This window comes from Trachurus trachurus (genome assembly GCF_905171665.1).
Source record: "Trachurus trachurus genome assembly, chromosome: 9".
Taxonomy (NCBI): domain Eukaryota; kingdom Metazoa; phylum Chordata; class Actinopteri; order Carangiformes; family Carangidae; genus Trachurus; species Trachurus trachurus.
This window is the reverse complement of record NC_139895.1, coordinates 23,849,578-23,865,189: the sequence shown is the minus strand read 5'-3', so window position 1 is coordinate 23,865,189 and position 15,612 is coordinate 23,849,578. Positions and strand designations below refer to the sequence as shown.

General features: G+C 41.0%; 1 protein-coding gene across 1 annotated transcript; it reads right to left on the bottom strand.

Annotated features, from left to right (window-relative positions):
* Nucleotides 1-5,439: 5,439 nt before the first annotated feature.
* LOC310991034 (uncharacterized protein) lies at nucleotides 5,440-15,025 on the bottom strand. The gene is made up of 11 exons (XM_083978603.1): nucleotides 14,664-15,025; nucleotides 14,511-14,580; nucleotides 14,134-14,281; nucleotides 13,530-13,632; nucleotides 13,139-13,434; nucleotides 9,984-10,251; nucleotides 9,835-9,898; nucleotides 6,874-7,021; nucleotides 6,130-6,232; nucleotides 5,752-6,017; nucleotides 5,440-5,585 (listed from the first exon to the last, which is right to left on the bottom strand). The coding sequence occupies exons 1-11, from the start codon at nucleotides 14,923-14,925 to the stop codon at nucleotides 5,487-5,489; spliced, it is 1,827 nt and encodes a 608-aa protein (XP_083834729.1). The 5' UTR covers nucleotides 14,926-15,025; the 3' UTR covers nucleotides 5,440-5,486.
* Between the last annotated feature and the right edge of the window lie 587 nt (nucleotides 15,026-15,612).

The window sequence follows — 15,612 nt, the reverse complement described above, 5'->3', positions numbered from 1 at the left end:
TGTGCTGCTTTTCTTACATATGATCATGTTAACGACTGCATTTTGACAAAGGTCCACTGCAACAAGTGCTAACATGAGTGAACCTGTCAGGCCTCTGAATAAATCTCTATAAATCATGTGCTTCTTGCTCCTCCCCTCAAAATAATGTATTTCAAATGCTTTCAAGTACTAATTCAAATTTTCGAAACAACTATTTGAAAAAAAGAAGTAAGAAGTAAGCAGTCTGGTCGTTTTGGCTAACTTCTTGACAGCCGATGGAGTTAGCAGTCCCCGCCCCTTCTATTTGCTCAGGTTGTTGACTTCAGATCACACAACTATGTGTTTAGTTTAGCTTTAAATTGACATTTTACAGTAGGTTGGATTCCCAGGCCTGGGACATTTTTGGTTGGAGTTTGCTCATGTGTATGAACTTTGTGGGCTCTCTCTCTCTCTGTCTACTCTGGTTTGCTCTCTACAGACTCTAAATTGCCAGTTGATATGAATGTGAGTGTGTGTGCGTTGTTAGCCAGTCCTATGACAGACTAGTGACCTGTCCAGGTGGTGCAGCCCTCGCTCTGTGTCAGCTGGAATGGCCTCCCCTGCACAGATCAGTGGTACAGACAGTTGATGGACGATTGTGGCATGCTGATGCGGGGGTTTGGAGGTGGAGGGACGATACTGTACAAAGACAAAACATAGATACAGGTGGTTGCTCGATACAGTATGCTGCTGCCCCCTTTAGGAAAACAGATGGAATGTACCATAACTCTAATCAGCACACAGTTGTAAAAGGGCACAAAGCGTTGAAAATGACAATGACATGACAAAATAGGTGGTGTCAACTGAAAAAACAATATAATTTCTCATAAAAAGATCAAATTTAATTAATGTTTTTTAGACTGTATTAAAGGATGTCTAGTATGCTGTTAAAATATAGATTTTGGTGACCCAATAGTTAAACTACTCCATCATTTGTTCCACGATTTCATTTCATTCAGAGTACTGAGACATTAAACTGCATTATTTTCAATAAAAATAATTTTTAAAAAAATGGAAAAATCATGGTGTTTCCTAAACTTTTGACTGGTAGTGTATTCTCATTGTGATACAATTTTTGTAAATTTTCTCACAGTAAGCCTATAGATTAAGGTAATCAGAAATATTGTGTTAGGTTATAATATATTTTTGTCCATATTGCGTAGACCTACTGAATGAATATCTAAAGGACATGATAAAGGAGAAAAGAACATGTTGAATGAGCCTATACATTTACTCAAAACTTGCGCATTTTTAAGTAAGTAGTGTAGTACGCTTAAGTATACGTTAAGCTTATAATGATAGTGGTGACTCCCAAAGCACCTCATCCAAGTTTACTGAAGCAGATATTACTGTACCATGATTAATGTTTCACACGTTGCTTTGCAGACTTTACATTTTGCATGTTTTCTTTGGTTTAAAATGTTTTTGCCCACATTTTCTTTATGGTCACTCCTCCAAATGACTATAGCGATAATATAGTGAATCGTTTTGTTCTGTCATTTAGCCTAACATTTAATATAAAATATTGAAAGAATGTTTAGGCTACTAATAAAGTATTTTATTTTAATTCATGTTTGTTAGTTTTTAGGCTACCTACTGAAATAATAATTTCTAGATTATTGTTGTAGACTTTTCTTGGCAAACAATGGGTTAATACAATGGACCAATCACATTTTTTCTTCTGATGGCATCTGGGTCAGAGAGTCAGAGCGATAGATAACAGTAAATCGCTCTGATCTGGGTGATTCAAGTAGCCTAGAAATCTAGACGCACCCTATCGGCAGCAAATATATTTGCTCCGTAGGTACATTATAATGATATAGTCTGACTCGTCAGGCTATGATTCAAGTGGATGTCACATGAATTTGATATCAAGACAGCAAGTCATATTTCGTTAAAGGGTTGCAGCAAAATTAGTTCCCGGCGGCATCTTCAGGGTATTCACGAATATTAAAATCGGCATGGATGTAAGTTAACGTTAGCTAAGTTACTCTGAAAGTTGTCAGTGGGTGAGTGTCAGTGAGCAAGAAGAAACAAGACCTAACGGGGGAAAAAAGTAGAGCAATTAAGAGAAATTGTGGAAACAATTGAAGAAGACTGTGTAGTTTCTGGGTTTATTGGAACTCTGATAAAAAAACTTTGGCTACACAGTTATCTTGAAAGGTCGACCATCATCAGCTAGCAAGAGAGCTACCAAGAGCATTTCAAGATGGCTGCCCCTCACCTGGGGCTGCTCCTGTCCAAACTCTCTTTCGTCGTCAACATTGTGGATTCATCGGCTGTTTGGCCGGACTGTGCCCGCATTCATGTCCAGTTTACTGACGGTGGTTCTCCAACACACAGCTGCTGCCGTCCTCCTGCAGCTCAGCTTCCACCTGTCCAGCCCACCACCACCACCACCAGGTCAGCATCAGACACGACCACAACATGTCATCTACACCTGAATACATCCTCCTCTCCTGGGTTTGTATCAGGTTTGTTTACGCAGCTCCACTCTGGCAGAGGGGGGAGGTCTTGCGATAATTTTCCGCAAGCAAAGTTTGATCAGACCTCTGTAGTAGGCCTTTACTGTATTTGGTTGAAGATGTTTCTGAAAATAGATTAATAGAAACTACAACTTTGCTTCACCTGCAGCGAGGAAGCAGAATGTCTTTGTTAACTTATTCATGGAAACAAGTTGCTGGTTGTTAACTGTACTGGTCATAGCATTGAGTGGTTTTTAGATGGACCTTTCTTGAATTTATGATGGGTATTACGGTAGTGTTCAGGGGCATGGGTCAATTTGAAATGGAAAATCTCATACTGAAAACCCTTAATGTGCTGAACCTCCATGTGACATATGGCTTTGGCCATTGTTTTTATTTATTTTTTTTGCTTTGTCTGTTTGTTTACTGTCACATGTGGTTCCATTGTCCTGTTGAAGGCCTGCTGGAGTCTGGGGCCACGATTCGCCTTATGGCCCAATTTAATTAAACCACTAGATGGCACTCAAGACTTGACTGTGATGCTCAATGTTGATCAAACAGAACAAGCCATGACTGTACACGACTTACTGACAACTTAAAGGGATAGTTCACCCTAGAATGATATTTCGCTCATTATCTACTCACCCTCATGTTGACTAAGGGCTGGAAGAATTATCAGAGTCCACCGTCCCTTCTCTTAGTTACAGGGGGTCTCGGCGTAGCAGTGAATTTCAATGCAACGGTTGCAAAGGGACACCGGAACTCTTCGTAAAGAAACACACACAAAAAACATCCAAATACCTCCATGATGCTCGTATGTAATGTCCGTCTTGTGCTGAAGCCCCAAATTGCGTAATTGTCCCGAAAAAAAATTAAATAAGTCTATATTTTAAGCTTGTTTGTAGCGGAAGCTTCTCGTCTTCTTCTTCTTCTTCTCCTATTCCTGGTCCGTCCAAATATCGCGTGATTTGCGCCGGCGTCATTGTGGTTAATGCGAATCACGCGATATTTGGACGGACCAGGAATAGGAGAAGAAGAAGAAGACGAGAAGCTTCCGCTACAAACAAGCTTAAAATATAGACTTATTTAATTTTTTTTCGGGACAATTACGCAATTTGGGGCTTCAGCACAAGACGGACATTACATACGAGCATCATGGAGGTATTTGGATGTTTTTTTGTGTGTGTTTTTTTACGAAGAGCTCCGGTGTCCCTTTGCAACCGTTGCATTGAAATTCACTGCTACGCCGAGACCCCCTGTAACTAAGAGAAGGGACGGTGGACTCTGATAATTCTTCCAGCCCTTAGTCAACATGAGGGTGAGAAGATAATGAGCGAAATATCATTCTAGGGTGAACTATCCCTTTAACATGACATTACAAACCTAAATGTCATATTTCCTTAAGATACAGTTCAGTCATTTCAGAGCTGCTCTATAGGAATAAACTGCACAGTGGCATTTTAAACATAATGTCTTATGCTTTGATAACAAGTGGTTTACCTAACTGCCCTTTGATGGGGTTATGATACACAATACAGCCATAAAACGCATATAAAGACCCATTAAAACTGTCAGTACAAGGCATGTAGCCTAATAGCTCAAGGCACAAGTGAACTTGATCGCAGATCATTTCACACCTGCTGTCTTGTTCTGTTTGAGAAGGGAACAGACCCACCGGCAGTGTCTACACTATCAGATTTTCTTGGGTTGGTAGTAGGACATGGACAAATGACTAGTTAGAGATTGTGCCTGAGTTGTCACAGATGTAAAGAGGCAATGCATCGCTAACTATAGCTACTAGATTTGCCCTCTGGCAGCTATCACAAAATCAAGAATTTGGTCATCACTGAAACATACCGAACCTATGCATTGTCAGTAAATTAAAAGTCGGTCAAACACTTACAGCAGGAAAAAAGGTTTAGAAGAAAAATCTGGAAGCCAAAGCTTTGTCATACTCCCATTCCTTGTTAATGGTTCATTTTCTATTTTTCTAAGTGTTTATGTGTTTGACAAGAAAGTTGGTGATATTTAACTCAGAATCTCAATATAGTGCCTCAACCTCTTTTTTTCCCGTCCGTTTCTTTATTTAAAGCAGAAGTAAGCGGAATGTTTGTGTTAATATAAGTCTTAAATAGTTATATCTTCCGACAGCAATCACTTATATAGAGTGTTTGGTCCGAAACACGGGTCTGTCAGTCACTCTGCTCTGCTGTAAGCCGAGGAGAAAACTTTCCTTGTATTCTACAACCTTTATCCAATGAGGAGAGAGAACGGCATAAAGGGGTGGTCCTCTCTGTGTGTGCAGCCAAGGGATGCGCGTGAATGTGGTGACGTAGGGACGAGGGCGGGGACTGCTAACTCCATCGGCTGACAAGAAGTTAGCCAAAACGACCGGATTGCTTACTTCTGCTTTAAGGTCTAACAGAAACACATACCAAGTTCATCTGAGCCACAGTCTGCTTCTCTCTGTGCTGCTTTTCTTACATGGGACTACACTAGGTTCATGTTAATTATGATTTTTTGGCATAGGTACACTGCAACAAGTGCTAACGTGAGTGAAGCTGTCAGACCTGATTCAGATTCTGCCCTCAAAAGACTTTTTCAAATACCTTGAAATACTAATAAAAAATTTTTCAAAACAATAATATCCAGATTCTGCTTTCAATGCCAACATTTCATTACCATAACAAATTGGAAAAGAGGCAACTTTTAAAAACAAACAAAATAACACCATAAAAATTGGTTTTGCAGCCAGACAATGTTTTTATAAAAAGGCAGAAGTCATCCCTGATTGGGTTGGGTCAAAAATCCTGAGAAATAGCACAACGCTCTCCCAACAACAGTGTAAATAAAATGAAGTTGCAACAGCACAACTCCAAGGAGTGTAGTTCATTTGAATCAACTGGTAAAGTAAGTGGAGTCACATTGTGACACACGACCAAGTTGTGAGGGAGAGAGAGGGAGGAGGAAATAAATCCAGGTGAGCCCTCCTTCTATATGTACTCACAAATGAGGTTGGGGATAGATTTGTAGAGCGGGCTCACACAGTATGATGGGAAATAGAACTGAAAGATCGGGGACACACCATCCACCAAGGCTCACCTGCAGGAGACACAAGAAATGAACATAAACAGATGTGAAACTCACAGAGTCAATAATTAAAATTTGTTCCTAAATAAGTTGTTTCCACCTTAAAGTAGCAGTCACAGTGGATCACAAACAAATTAACTATATCTCCCAGTATAAGGCTTTCCTTAGTACTACCAACCTCAATTACATATTCAACCACCAGGATGCTGCAGTTAGAGATGGAGAGTGCTGCAGATGAGGGAATAGTGAGCATGAGCTCAGTGTACACGTCAGAGTTGTGAGCGCTGATGGGCTGTCCGGTCGTTGACTCCAGAATCTTGGAACAGTTACTCTTGGCAGCACTGTTGGTGAGAGAGTATTTCTGCTTCTGCTGCAGCTTCACCTTCGGAGTAACTGTACGAGTTGTCCCGTTGCTAAACTTGCAGATTACTTTCACAGTTTCACCTGGAGGAAGAACAGACGTAGTGTCAGGAGGACAACCTTTGATTGCTTCATGCAAATGGTTATTTCTTGAGAAAGCAAGGATGGATGGATGGATGGATGGCTGCTTTTATACCAGGAATGAAAGCTTTCTTCTCTGTTCTGGCTGTCATATAGAGATGATTGGAGGTACAAAATAGAGAACACACTTGCGTCTGGTTGGAGCCTGCGAGAGGAGCCTGTACAGGAGAGAAAAATCAACAGATTTGATCCACTGTGTTAACAACATGATACAATATGCACCAGTGAGCTTTAACTGCACCTATAAAATGCCACCATAAACAAAGTTTCTAATGTTCTCACCACCATTTAGTTTTATATTGGCTGCTTTTATACCTCCACCATTTTAATTGTGAATTACACAGTGAAGCAAGAGCACAAATTATGAACACATTTAAAGAATTTTTCATACATATTCAGTTTCATTTCTTTTCACCATAGTGAGCTCACTCAAATCCTCCCTGGAATTAGTGTATGGCGTTACGACTCGGATTGTGTTTCTACCAATTAGGGATATTTTACTTAGAACAGGACTGAAGTAGTGCATAATTATGACCTTCAGTCTAATTCTAAGTTCTCAAACCTCGGTTCAGTTTTATTGTTACATCACACATCAAAGTGGTCAAGTAAAAACAAGCACTGAGACACATAACTGCAGAGAGCTTTTGTTAATGAAAGCAGTCACACCCATAATTTTCTTGTTGGGAAAGGTCACAATATAAAGTAGCCTAAATGTGGGAGGGACAAGGAAGGTTGGCAGAGCTGCTAGTTGCCCTGAAGGTCCTGGGTGAGTTATATTATCAAGTCACACATCACTCACCTGCAGCTCTGGCTGGTTCATATTAATGTGGTGCACAAAATTCAGCACCGTCTCAAATTCCTTCTTCATATGCCATGGCCTCTTGATGCCCACTGTCATATTGTAAAGTATTTTTCCATGAACTCCGCAGAAGGAGGATGGGAAGTCTCTGCATTGATACAAAACAATTAAAGCAGAAGTAAGTGATATATTTGTGTTAATATAAGTCTTAAATAGTTATATCTTCCGACAGCAATCACTTACATAGAGTATTTGGACTGAAACACGGGTCTCTCAGTCACTCTGCTCTGCTCTGAGCCGAAGAGAAAACATTTATCGTATCCTACAGTTTTTATCCAATGAGGAGAGAGAACGGCATGCAGGGCTGTGTGTGCAGCCAAGGAACGCCGTGAATGTGGTGACGTAGGGACGAGGACTGTTATGGTGCGTTCAAGGAAACTCGTATTTTTCCAACCGTGAAGTGGTACCAGTTCGATCTGGTACGAGTTCACTGGTCGGAAGCATGGACGAAATTTTGATTTTAGAAGTGGGGGGGACATATTTTTAATAAAACCCAAACTCTTTCAGTTTCTTACAGTTTTCTAGCAGTTCTTTTAGTTTTCTACTAGGGATGCACAGATACCATAAAACAATGACTGAACAATGACTATGGCTGTGACTATGAACACTAGAACCGCCAACTGCCGTTCATCGGACGACTTTGATTTTCATTTGTGCATAACTTTATTTAAAAAATACATTGAAGTCCACCAGTCTGTGACTTTTCCTAAAATGATGTTGGGCAGCACCCCGTTTTGTTAAATACAATCAATATTACTCACACAAAAAAATATCGATCATGTTTTCTCATTTTTACCTATAACCGCCACGTTCGTTCATTGGACGACCAGAGAATTCACCGATTTGCGCCGACATTATTGGGCTTATGCGCTCTCTCTCCCCCTCTCTCTCTCTCTCTCTCTGTGTGTGTGCGTGCGTGCGTGCGTGCGTGCGTGTTAATGTGTATCTCTGTGTGTACACGTGCGCAGGCTGCACACTCACGTCCACACTTCACACACGCACGGTGCAGAAATTATTTTCCAGACTGGACAGACTAGTTGTAGAAGAGGTGTAGCCTACATTCAGGGGGGAAATATCAATATGATATCAAAAGAAAACGAAATTCGTTTTATAAAGCCAGTATTTAGGAGCAAACTAGTGTAAAAACAGAGTCGCTGTGCTCTTCATGTAAAGCGCCGACGTGAGCGCACGCGGGGGGGGGGGCAATCCTGCGTCGGTATGATGGGCAGCTCCACCTGACATATCAAACAAAGATCACTAAGGACTATGGATGTTGCCGTAAAAGAGAGAGAGAGAGAAAAAAAAGGTCGTTTATACGGTGGAAACCTGGCTTTACAGGCGGGGGTGGGGTTCCTACGGTATGCCCCCCCCCCCCCGCCCCCCCGCCCCCCCTCTGCCTCGCGGAGGCTGCGGGGTGCAGCCTACTTCATGGCCCAGAGTAGCTGTTAAAAGACTACGACAAATGTAACACCTATACAGCACTAATTAACGCTTTATTACAGTTCGTCCAATGAACGACTCATGGCGGTTATAGGTATATAGTGTGCAATGGCGGTGCTAGTGTTAATACAGTGTAACATTGTTTGTGGACGGTAAAAACAGCGGGGGACAAAAACGGCGTTTTGAAAAAGTGGGGGGGACATGTCCCCTGCGTCCCCCCCTAAAATTACGTCCGTGGTCGGAAGTTACGAGTGGCCGTTATAGTGACTTTTACCGGTAAAACAGGTCGGAAAAACACGAGTGGGTTGCCTGGAACGCTACAAAGTCGTAAGTTGTGACTTGAAGCTGTAATTTACGATTTCAAAAGCCTGCCTGGAACGCAGCATTAGCGAAAACGACCGGACCACTCACTTCTGCTTTAATATAAGTCTTAAAGGTGTACAGAAATGGCCGTTTGTCCTGTTTGTCGCGCCGAGTTGTCACGAGCTGCAACACGAGTTTACCCGAGTGAGGAAAACGAATTTGATTGGTCGTTATCGAGCGGGCGGGATATTCAAAGCTTGGGGCGAGACCGAGCTCCGTGTGTGTGTGCGTGTCTCAGACGTTTGAATGACGGATGACGGATCCAATATCAGTGGCTGGTGAATCGTGTACAGGCTGACGTATAATCCGTGCGCCTGCATTATCCAATGCGGAAAAAAAAATACACACTTTCATCCCGGATTTACTCAAAAATAGAATTTTGCACAAAGTTTGGCCCACATCGTCTGATAGATGAGTTATCACATTAATTTTTTGATCCAGAGTGGGCTCAAATTCAGTTTTCTTTTCTGTACACCTTTAAATAGTTATATCTTCCGACAGCAATCACTTACATAGAGTGTTTGGTCTGAATCACGGGTCTGTCAGTCACTCTGCTCTGCTCTGAGCCGAAGAGAAAACATTTATCGTATCCTACAGTTTTTATCCAATGAGGAGAGAGAACGGCATGCAGGGCTGTGTGTGCAGCCAAGGAACGCCGTGAATGTGGCGACGTAGTGACGAGGACTGTTATGGTGCGTTCAAGGAAACTCGTATTTTTCCGACCGTGAAGTCGTACCAGTTCGATCTGGTACGAGTTCACCGGTCGGAAGTTACGAGTGGCCGTTATAGTGACTTTCACCGGTAAAGAAGGTCGGAAAAACACGAGTGGGTTGCCTGGAACGCTACAAAGTCGTAAGTTGTGACTTGAAGCTGTAATTTACGATTTCAAAAGCCTGCCTGGAACGCAGCATTAGCGAAGACGACCGGACCACTTAAAAATGAAGAAACAAAGAGATCTTGAAGCAAGAGAGAAAAAACAAAAAATACACACAAAGTTCTGCAAAAGCTCGATGATAATACATTAAGATCAGATAAAAGCCTATAAACACACATCTGAGTTGAGAATGGACACAAGAATGGATAAAGCAGCATACCCACCCCACTGGCAGCTGACATGAAAACGGATACATATGCGTGCCAGGCTGAATTGTCACGTCGGTAGCTGTGAGAGAAAGACAATATAGGTTCACCATGACTTTTATTGCTGATGATTGTCAATGTTGCATCCGAACAAATATAGGGCATACTGTTGTTGCTTTGCATGAGGACGGCTTTTAAATCGAAGAGCTGCAGTTTGCAACTGTGAACCCTCCGCTGTCTCCTCCTTTTCCTTGATCCCCCTCCGCCGGTGGTCCAGTGGACATGGACCTCTCCTTTCAGATGCGTTGATATATAAGTTATCTTTGTATCTTTCGAGAGGTCGAAGGTCACATGTCCAGTTATTAGATCGCCACTGGAGACGGTATTCTTCTCATTTAAAGCGTTGAAATGTATATTGAAATTCTCGAAGGTCTCCTGAAACATCGTTAAAACCTAAGTTAAGTAAAAACAACAACAAAAACACGCGCGCAACGCACACTCACCGCCAAGCCAAATAAACGATGAGCTACGATAAAAGACACTTAAAGCAGATATCAGTGGAATGTTTTTGTTAATATAAGTCCTAAATAGTCCTATTTTCCGTCAGCAATCACTTACATGAAGTATTTCAGCCTAAACACGAGTCTCTCCGTCACTCTGCTCTGCTGTAACCCGAGGAGAAAATTTTCCTTGTGGGATACAAGTGTTATCCAATGAGGAGAGAGAACGGCATGAAGGGCTGTGTGTGCAGCCAATGGATGCGCGTGAATGTGGTGACGTAGCACGAGGACCAATTGATGCCTGACAAGGGCGGGGGCTGCTAACTCATGGTGCGTTCAAAGAAACTCGTACTTTGTGTTTTTCCTTCCTGTGAAGTCATACCAGTTCGATCTGGTACGAGTTCACGGGTCGGAAGTTACGAGTGGCCGTTATAGGGAACTTTCACAGACAACAGGATGGTAAAAACACGAGCTACGGGTTACCTGGAACGCTACCAAGTCGTAGTTGTGACTTGAAGCTGTAACTTACGGTTTCAAAAGCCTGCCTTGAACGCAGCATTAGCCGAAACGGCCGTGAAGCTGATATCTGCTTTAAGAGTGGCAACAGCAAAACTACTATCCTCCTTTGAGGAACGTTGGCTCAGTTTTCGTCAACAAAACTGCTTTACAGACCGCGCAGGCGCAGAATGTACCAGGGCCCAGCCCATATTTAAGGCGGAGCCGGAGGGCTGCGGTCCTGGGTCTGCAAGACTTGAGACACTTCCTTCTGCTGTGTGTGGTCACTCACAATTAGTGAATGTGCAATATGAGAAGAGTGCAGGACATAAAAGCAAAGTCCATGAAAAGCTATTCAAGTTGTCTGCTCTTCAAACATTGTTTAATAACACTTAATGGTGCAACAATTGGCTACATATGCTCACGCTATTTTATTGAACTTTCTTGTATGAAATTAGGATTACTGTTTCTTGTCCAAATCAATGCCTCCTTTGTGAAGGACTACATTGTTCAGCTATTTTGGTGTTTTTTCTCAGACCCACTAACCATGATCAAATTCACGAGATCATTATAATTGCTTCTTTTTTTTTTACTGCATTTATTGCATGTTAACTTTTAACATGACATGTATTTTAGAATTGTATTGAACCTTTATTCATGTATAGGTAAATAGAGATCAAGTTATCAACTGAACATGCACAAAAAAATATTTAAAAACACAATTGATAGCCCAAAAAGGAATAATCTATTAGTGAGTTGAGTTTCATTTAATCAGAGTTCATTCCACATATTCAAGGTTCATTCAATATATTCAGAGTTTCATTCAATATATTCAAAAGTTCACTCAATATATTCAGAGTTTCATTCAATATGGTTCATTCCATATTCAAATATTAATTTCCTGAACGGCATGCCATAATATCTACCACTTTTTTTTTTTTTTTTTTTTACCAATTACTGTATGTAGGTAAAGTGCTTCATGAATACAATAAATTATTTTGCAATATTGCACTAAAACATGGAACACTTTATACCAGTTAAATACCATAAAACAACTGTGAGATGAAACAATAAAAACGTTCATATTTAATATAACATGTTTCATGTGACTTTTCTAATGACATGTAGCCTATAGTACATCAATGCATGATCATAGCACATTTTAAATGGTATTAAGTGGTAATAATATTCAAACTGTAACATCCCTACCCTCATGTTTCAGTTGTGTCTGATGGTTGTATGTTGTTTTAAGGCAGTTTCCACAAAGCAAACTTGTTGCACTGTTTGGCTTGTAATTCATATACTGTAGAGTCAGTTCCTATATAAGTGAGGCACTATGCTGTATATACTGTAGAAGCTGACAATACATTTAATTTCTACATTAGATTTGACCCCGGGAAGACTAGCGGCGACCCCAGGAAGACTAGCGGCGTTCTAGAGCGCAGCTAATGGGATCCTAACAAATAAAACAGATATGATCACTGCAATAAGCGCGAACATTAGTGAACCTGTCAGGCTTCTTGCTCCTCCCCTCAAAATAATGTATTTCAAATACTTTCAAGTACTAATTCAAATTTTCGAAACAACATACATTTTGAAAAAAAGAGAGTGCCAAGGCACTCATCTTAAATAAAAATATTAAAATGTCTGCATTAAGGGCCAAATATAGTAAAAAAAGACGCTTTGATGCGTTTTGGCTGAGAGCCTTCGTCACTTCCTGACGATAAAGTTTTCAGAACAACATATATTATATTCAGATGCTGCTTTCAATGCCACATTTCATTAGCACCATACATTTGAAACATATGTTTGTCAAACTAGGAAAAGTAGGCATCTTAAAAAATATAAATAAATCACCAAATTTGGTTGTCAAAACAGTCATGTCCTTGACCTGTTAAAAGGCAGAAGTCATCCCAGGTTAGGGTTGAGTAAAAAATCCTGAGAAATAGCATAAGGCGCTCCCAACAACAACAACAACAACAACAACGCAAATAAACTGAAATGGCAACTTCACAACTCCAAGGAGTTAGTTAATTTGACCCAACAGGTAAAAGAAGTGGACACCAGACCAAGGAAATGGATCCTGGCGAGTCCTTCCTCTATATGTACTCATAAATGAGGTGGAGGCTCACACAGAACGATTGGAAACACAACTGCAAGGCCGGGGACACCCCACCCACTGAGGCTCACCTGCAGGAGACACAAGAAATGAACATGAACAAATGTTCAATTCAAGGAGTCCATAATTGATTTTTATTTCTGCAGTCAAACTGGATCACAAACAAATGAATCATATCTTCCAGTATCCGGCTTCCATTAGTACCAACCTTAATTTCATACTGAACCGTCAGGTTCTCGCAGTTAGAGATGGAGGCCACTGCAGATGAGGGAATAGTGAGCATGATCTCAGTGTGCTCGTCAGAGGTGTAAGCGCTGATAGGCTGTCCAGTCACTGACTCTAAAGTCTCGCGAACCTGCCTCACTGACTCTAAAGTCTTGCGAACCTGCCGGTTGGAAATGTTGTTGGGGATTTTGTAGACCTGTGTCTGCTGCAGCATCACATTTGGAGTAATTGTACGAGGTGACCCATTATTAACCATGAAGGTTATTTTTACAGTTTCACCTGGAGGAAGAACAGACACAGTGTCAGGAGGACAATTTTTGATAACTTCATTATCATGCATATCAGAAAAAACGATGGGTGGATGGTAACAGTACCAAGAATGAAGGCTTTCTTCTCTGTACTGGCTTTCAGTGAGACAGGATAGGAGGAGCAAAACAGAGTGCACACTGTCATTTCGTTGGAGCCTGAGAGAGGAGCCTGTACAGAAGAGACGAGTTGACAGAGTTACAGAGGTGAAGCACTGATCAACAGATTTTATCTACTGTGCTGAAAAACACAATACATGTACATTCACCCACAAACTTAAATCAAACTGCACCTTTAAATAACGTTTCTAATCTTCTCACCACCTTTAAAAAAAAAAAAAATAAATACTGTAGCCTATACATTTCCTGCTTTTTAAATTGTAAATTTGCACAGTGGGGCAGTGATGTAAATTTTTCGTACATTCAGTTTCATTTATTTTCTATAGTGAACTCGCTGCTGGACTACTAAGTTACAACTTGTGTTATTATTGGTTTGAGGTATCTAATATATGCCGATTTAATCAAGTTTAAGCAAACACCTTTATATTGTTGCTGTTAAAGCTCACAATATAAAGTAGAGAAAACCTGTAGCAGGAACTTTGGCAGAGATGCTTCTTTGTATTTACCCTAGACATCCTTGGTGAGTTACATCATCCAGTCATGCATTACCTACCTGCAGCTCAGGCTGGTCCATAATAATGCGGTTTACATAGTTCAGCCCTATCTCAAACTCCTTCTTCATATGCCAAGGCCGCTTGATGCCCGCAATTATGTAATAGACTATTTGACCATAATGTCCATTGAAGGGGGATGGGAAGCTTCTGCGTTGATGCAAATCCATTCAAAATAAAAGGTGGAAACAAACAAAGAGAAAAACATTCAGATGAAAATGCATCAAATTCAGGCATTAACTTTATTTACACATTTTGGTTTAATCTGCTGCATTTGTTTCTCCATAGAATTTATGACAGCTACTTTATGTGTTTGGTTTCTGGAAAACCACGTGACCCCCCAGATGAAAAAAGAATGGAGAAAGCAGCTCGTACCCACCCCTCAGGCAGCCGACTCGAAAACGGGAACATGTGTGCGCCGGGCTGTAGTGTCACAGAATCGTCGGTAGCTGTGAGAAAAAGACCACAGTTAGGTTGACAATGTGTTGATAATAATAGTTGTTGCATCCAAACAAATTCAACAGGTACATACTGCTGGCTTGCACGAGGACATGCTCTAAGTCGAAGAAGTCCACTTTGGCTGTGTGATACTTTCGCCGTTCCAAGTTCCCCGTGTAGCCCTTCCACTGGAGATTGACCTCTCCTTTCACATGCATCGATATCGAATTGATCTTTGTCTCTTTCGTTAGGTCGAAGGACACATGTCCAGTTACTGGATCGCCGCTGGAGAAAGTATTCCTGTCATTTAAAGCGTTGACATTTATGTTGAAATTCTTGAAGATCTCCTCAAACATAGTTGGCCTAATTTTGTACACGCCCGTACGGTAGACGTTCTAATATTGAGAAGGACTTTGTAAATAATGAAATATAACACGGTAACAGCCTATAGCTCGCTTGCCAGAACTCCACCCAAACCAAAGACAAGATGCTAAACATCCGTTATATATGTCCTTTCACAATAAAAGTCTCACAATTGCTGCTCTCAGCCAGACGTCCCAGGTTAGTGAATATCAGCACACTGGTTTTCTTGGGGTGAGAACCAGCGGAATAACAAAGAGGAGACTGCTCTCATCAAGGAAATTAAGATGATGGTGTTGGCATTGCTCCATAATAAGGCTAAAAAGATTACATCAGCTGTGTTTTCTGTGCTGTAGGAAGCCAAGAGGAATCTGGTGGAGTCAGTCAAGTAGCAGATCTTTGTCTTCATCTCCATCATTATTATCATCTTCATCATCATCATCATCATCATCATCATCATCATCATCATCACCTGGAGCACTTTGACCCTTAATGCACCCAAACCTCTAATCAAGTCAGGTTATAGGACTAAACCTCTCTACACAGTTTAATTAGTTTAGAGTTAGAAGACGTGATAGAAGTCAAACATATTTAAGATTACATTTGTCAAATTACTTTTCTAATGACACGTAGAGTACATCAATGCATGATCCTGATACATTTTTAAATGGTGTTGTTAAGTG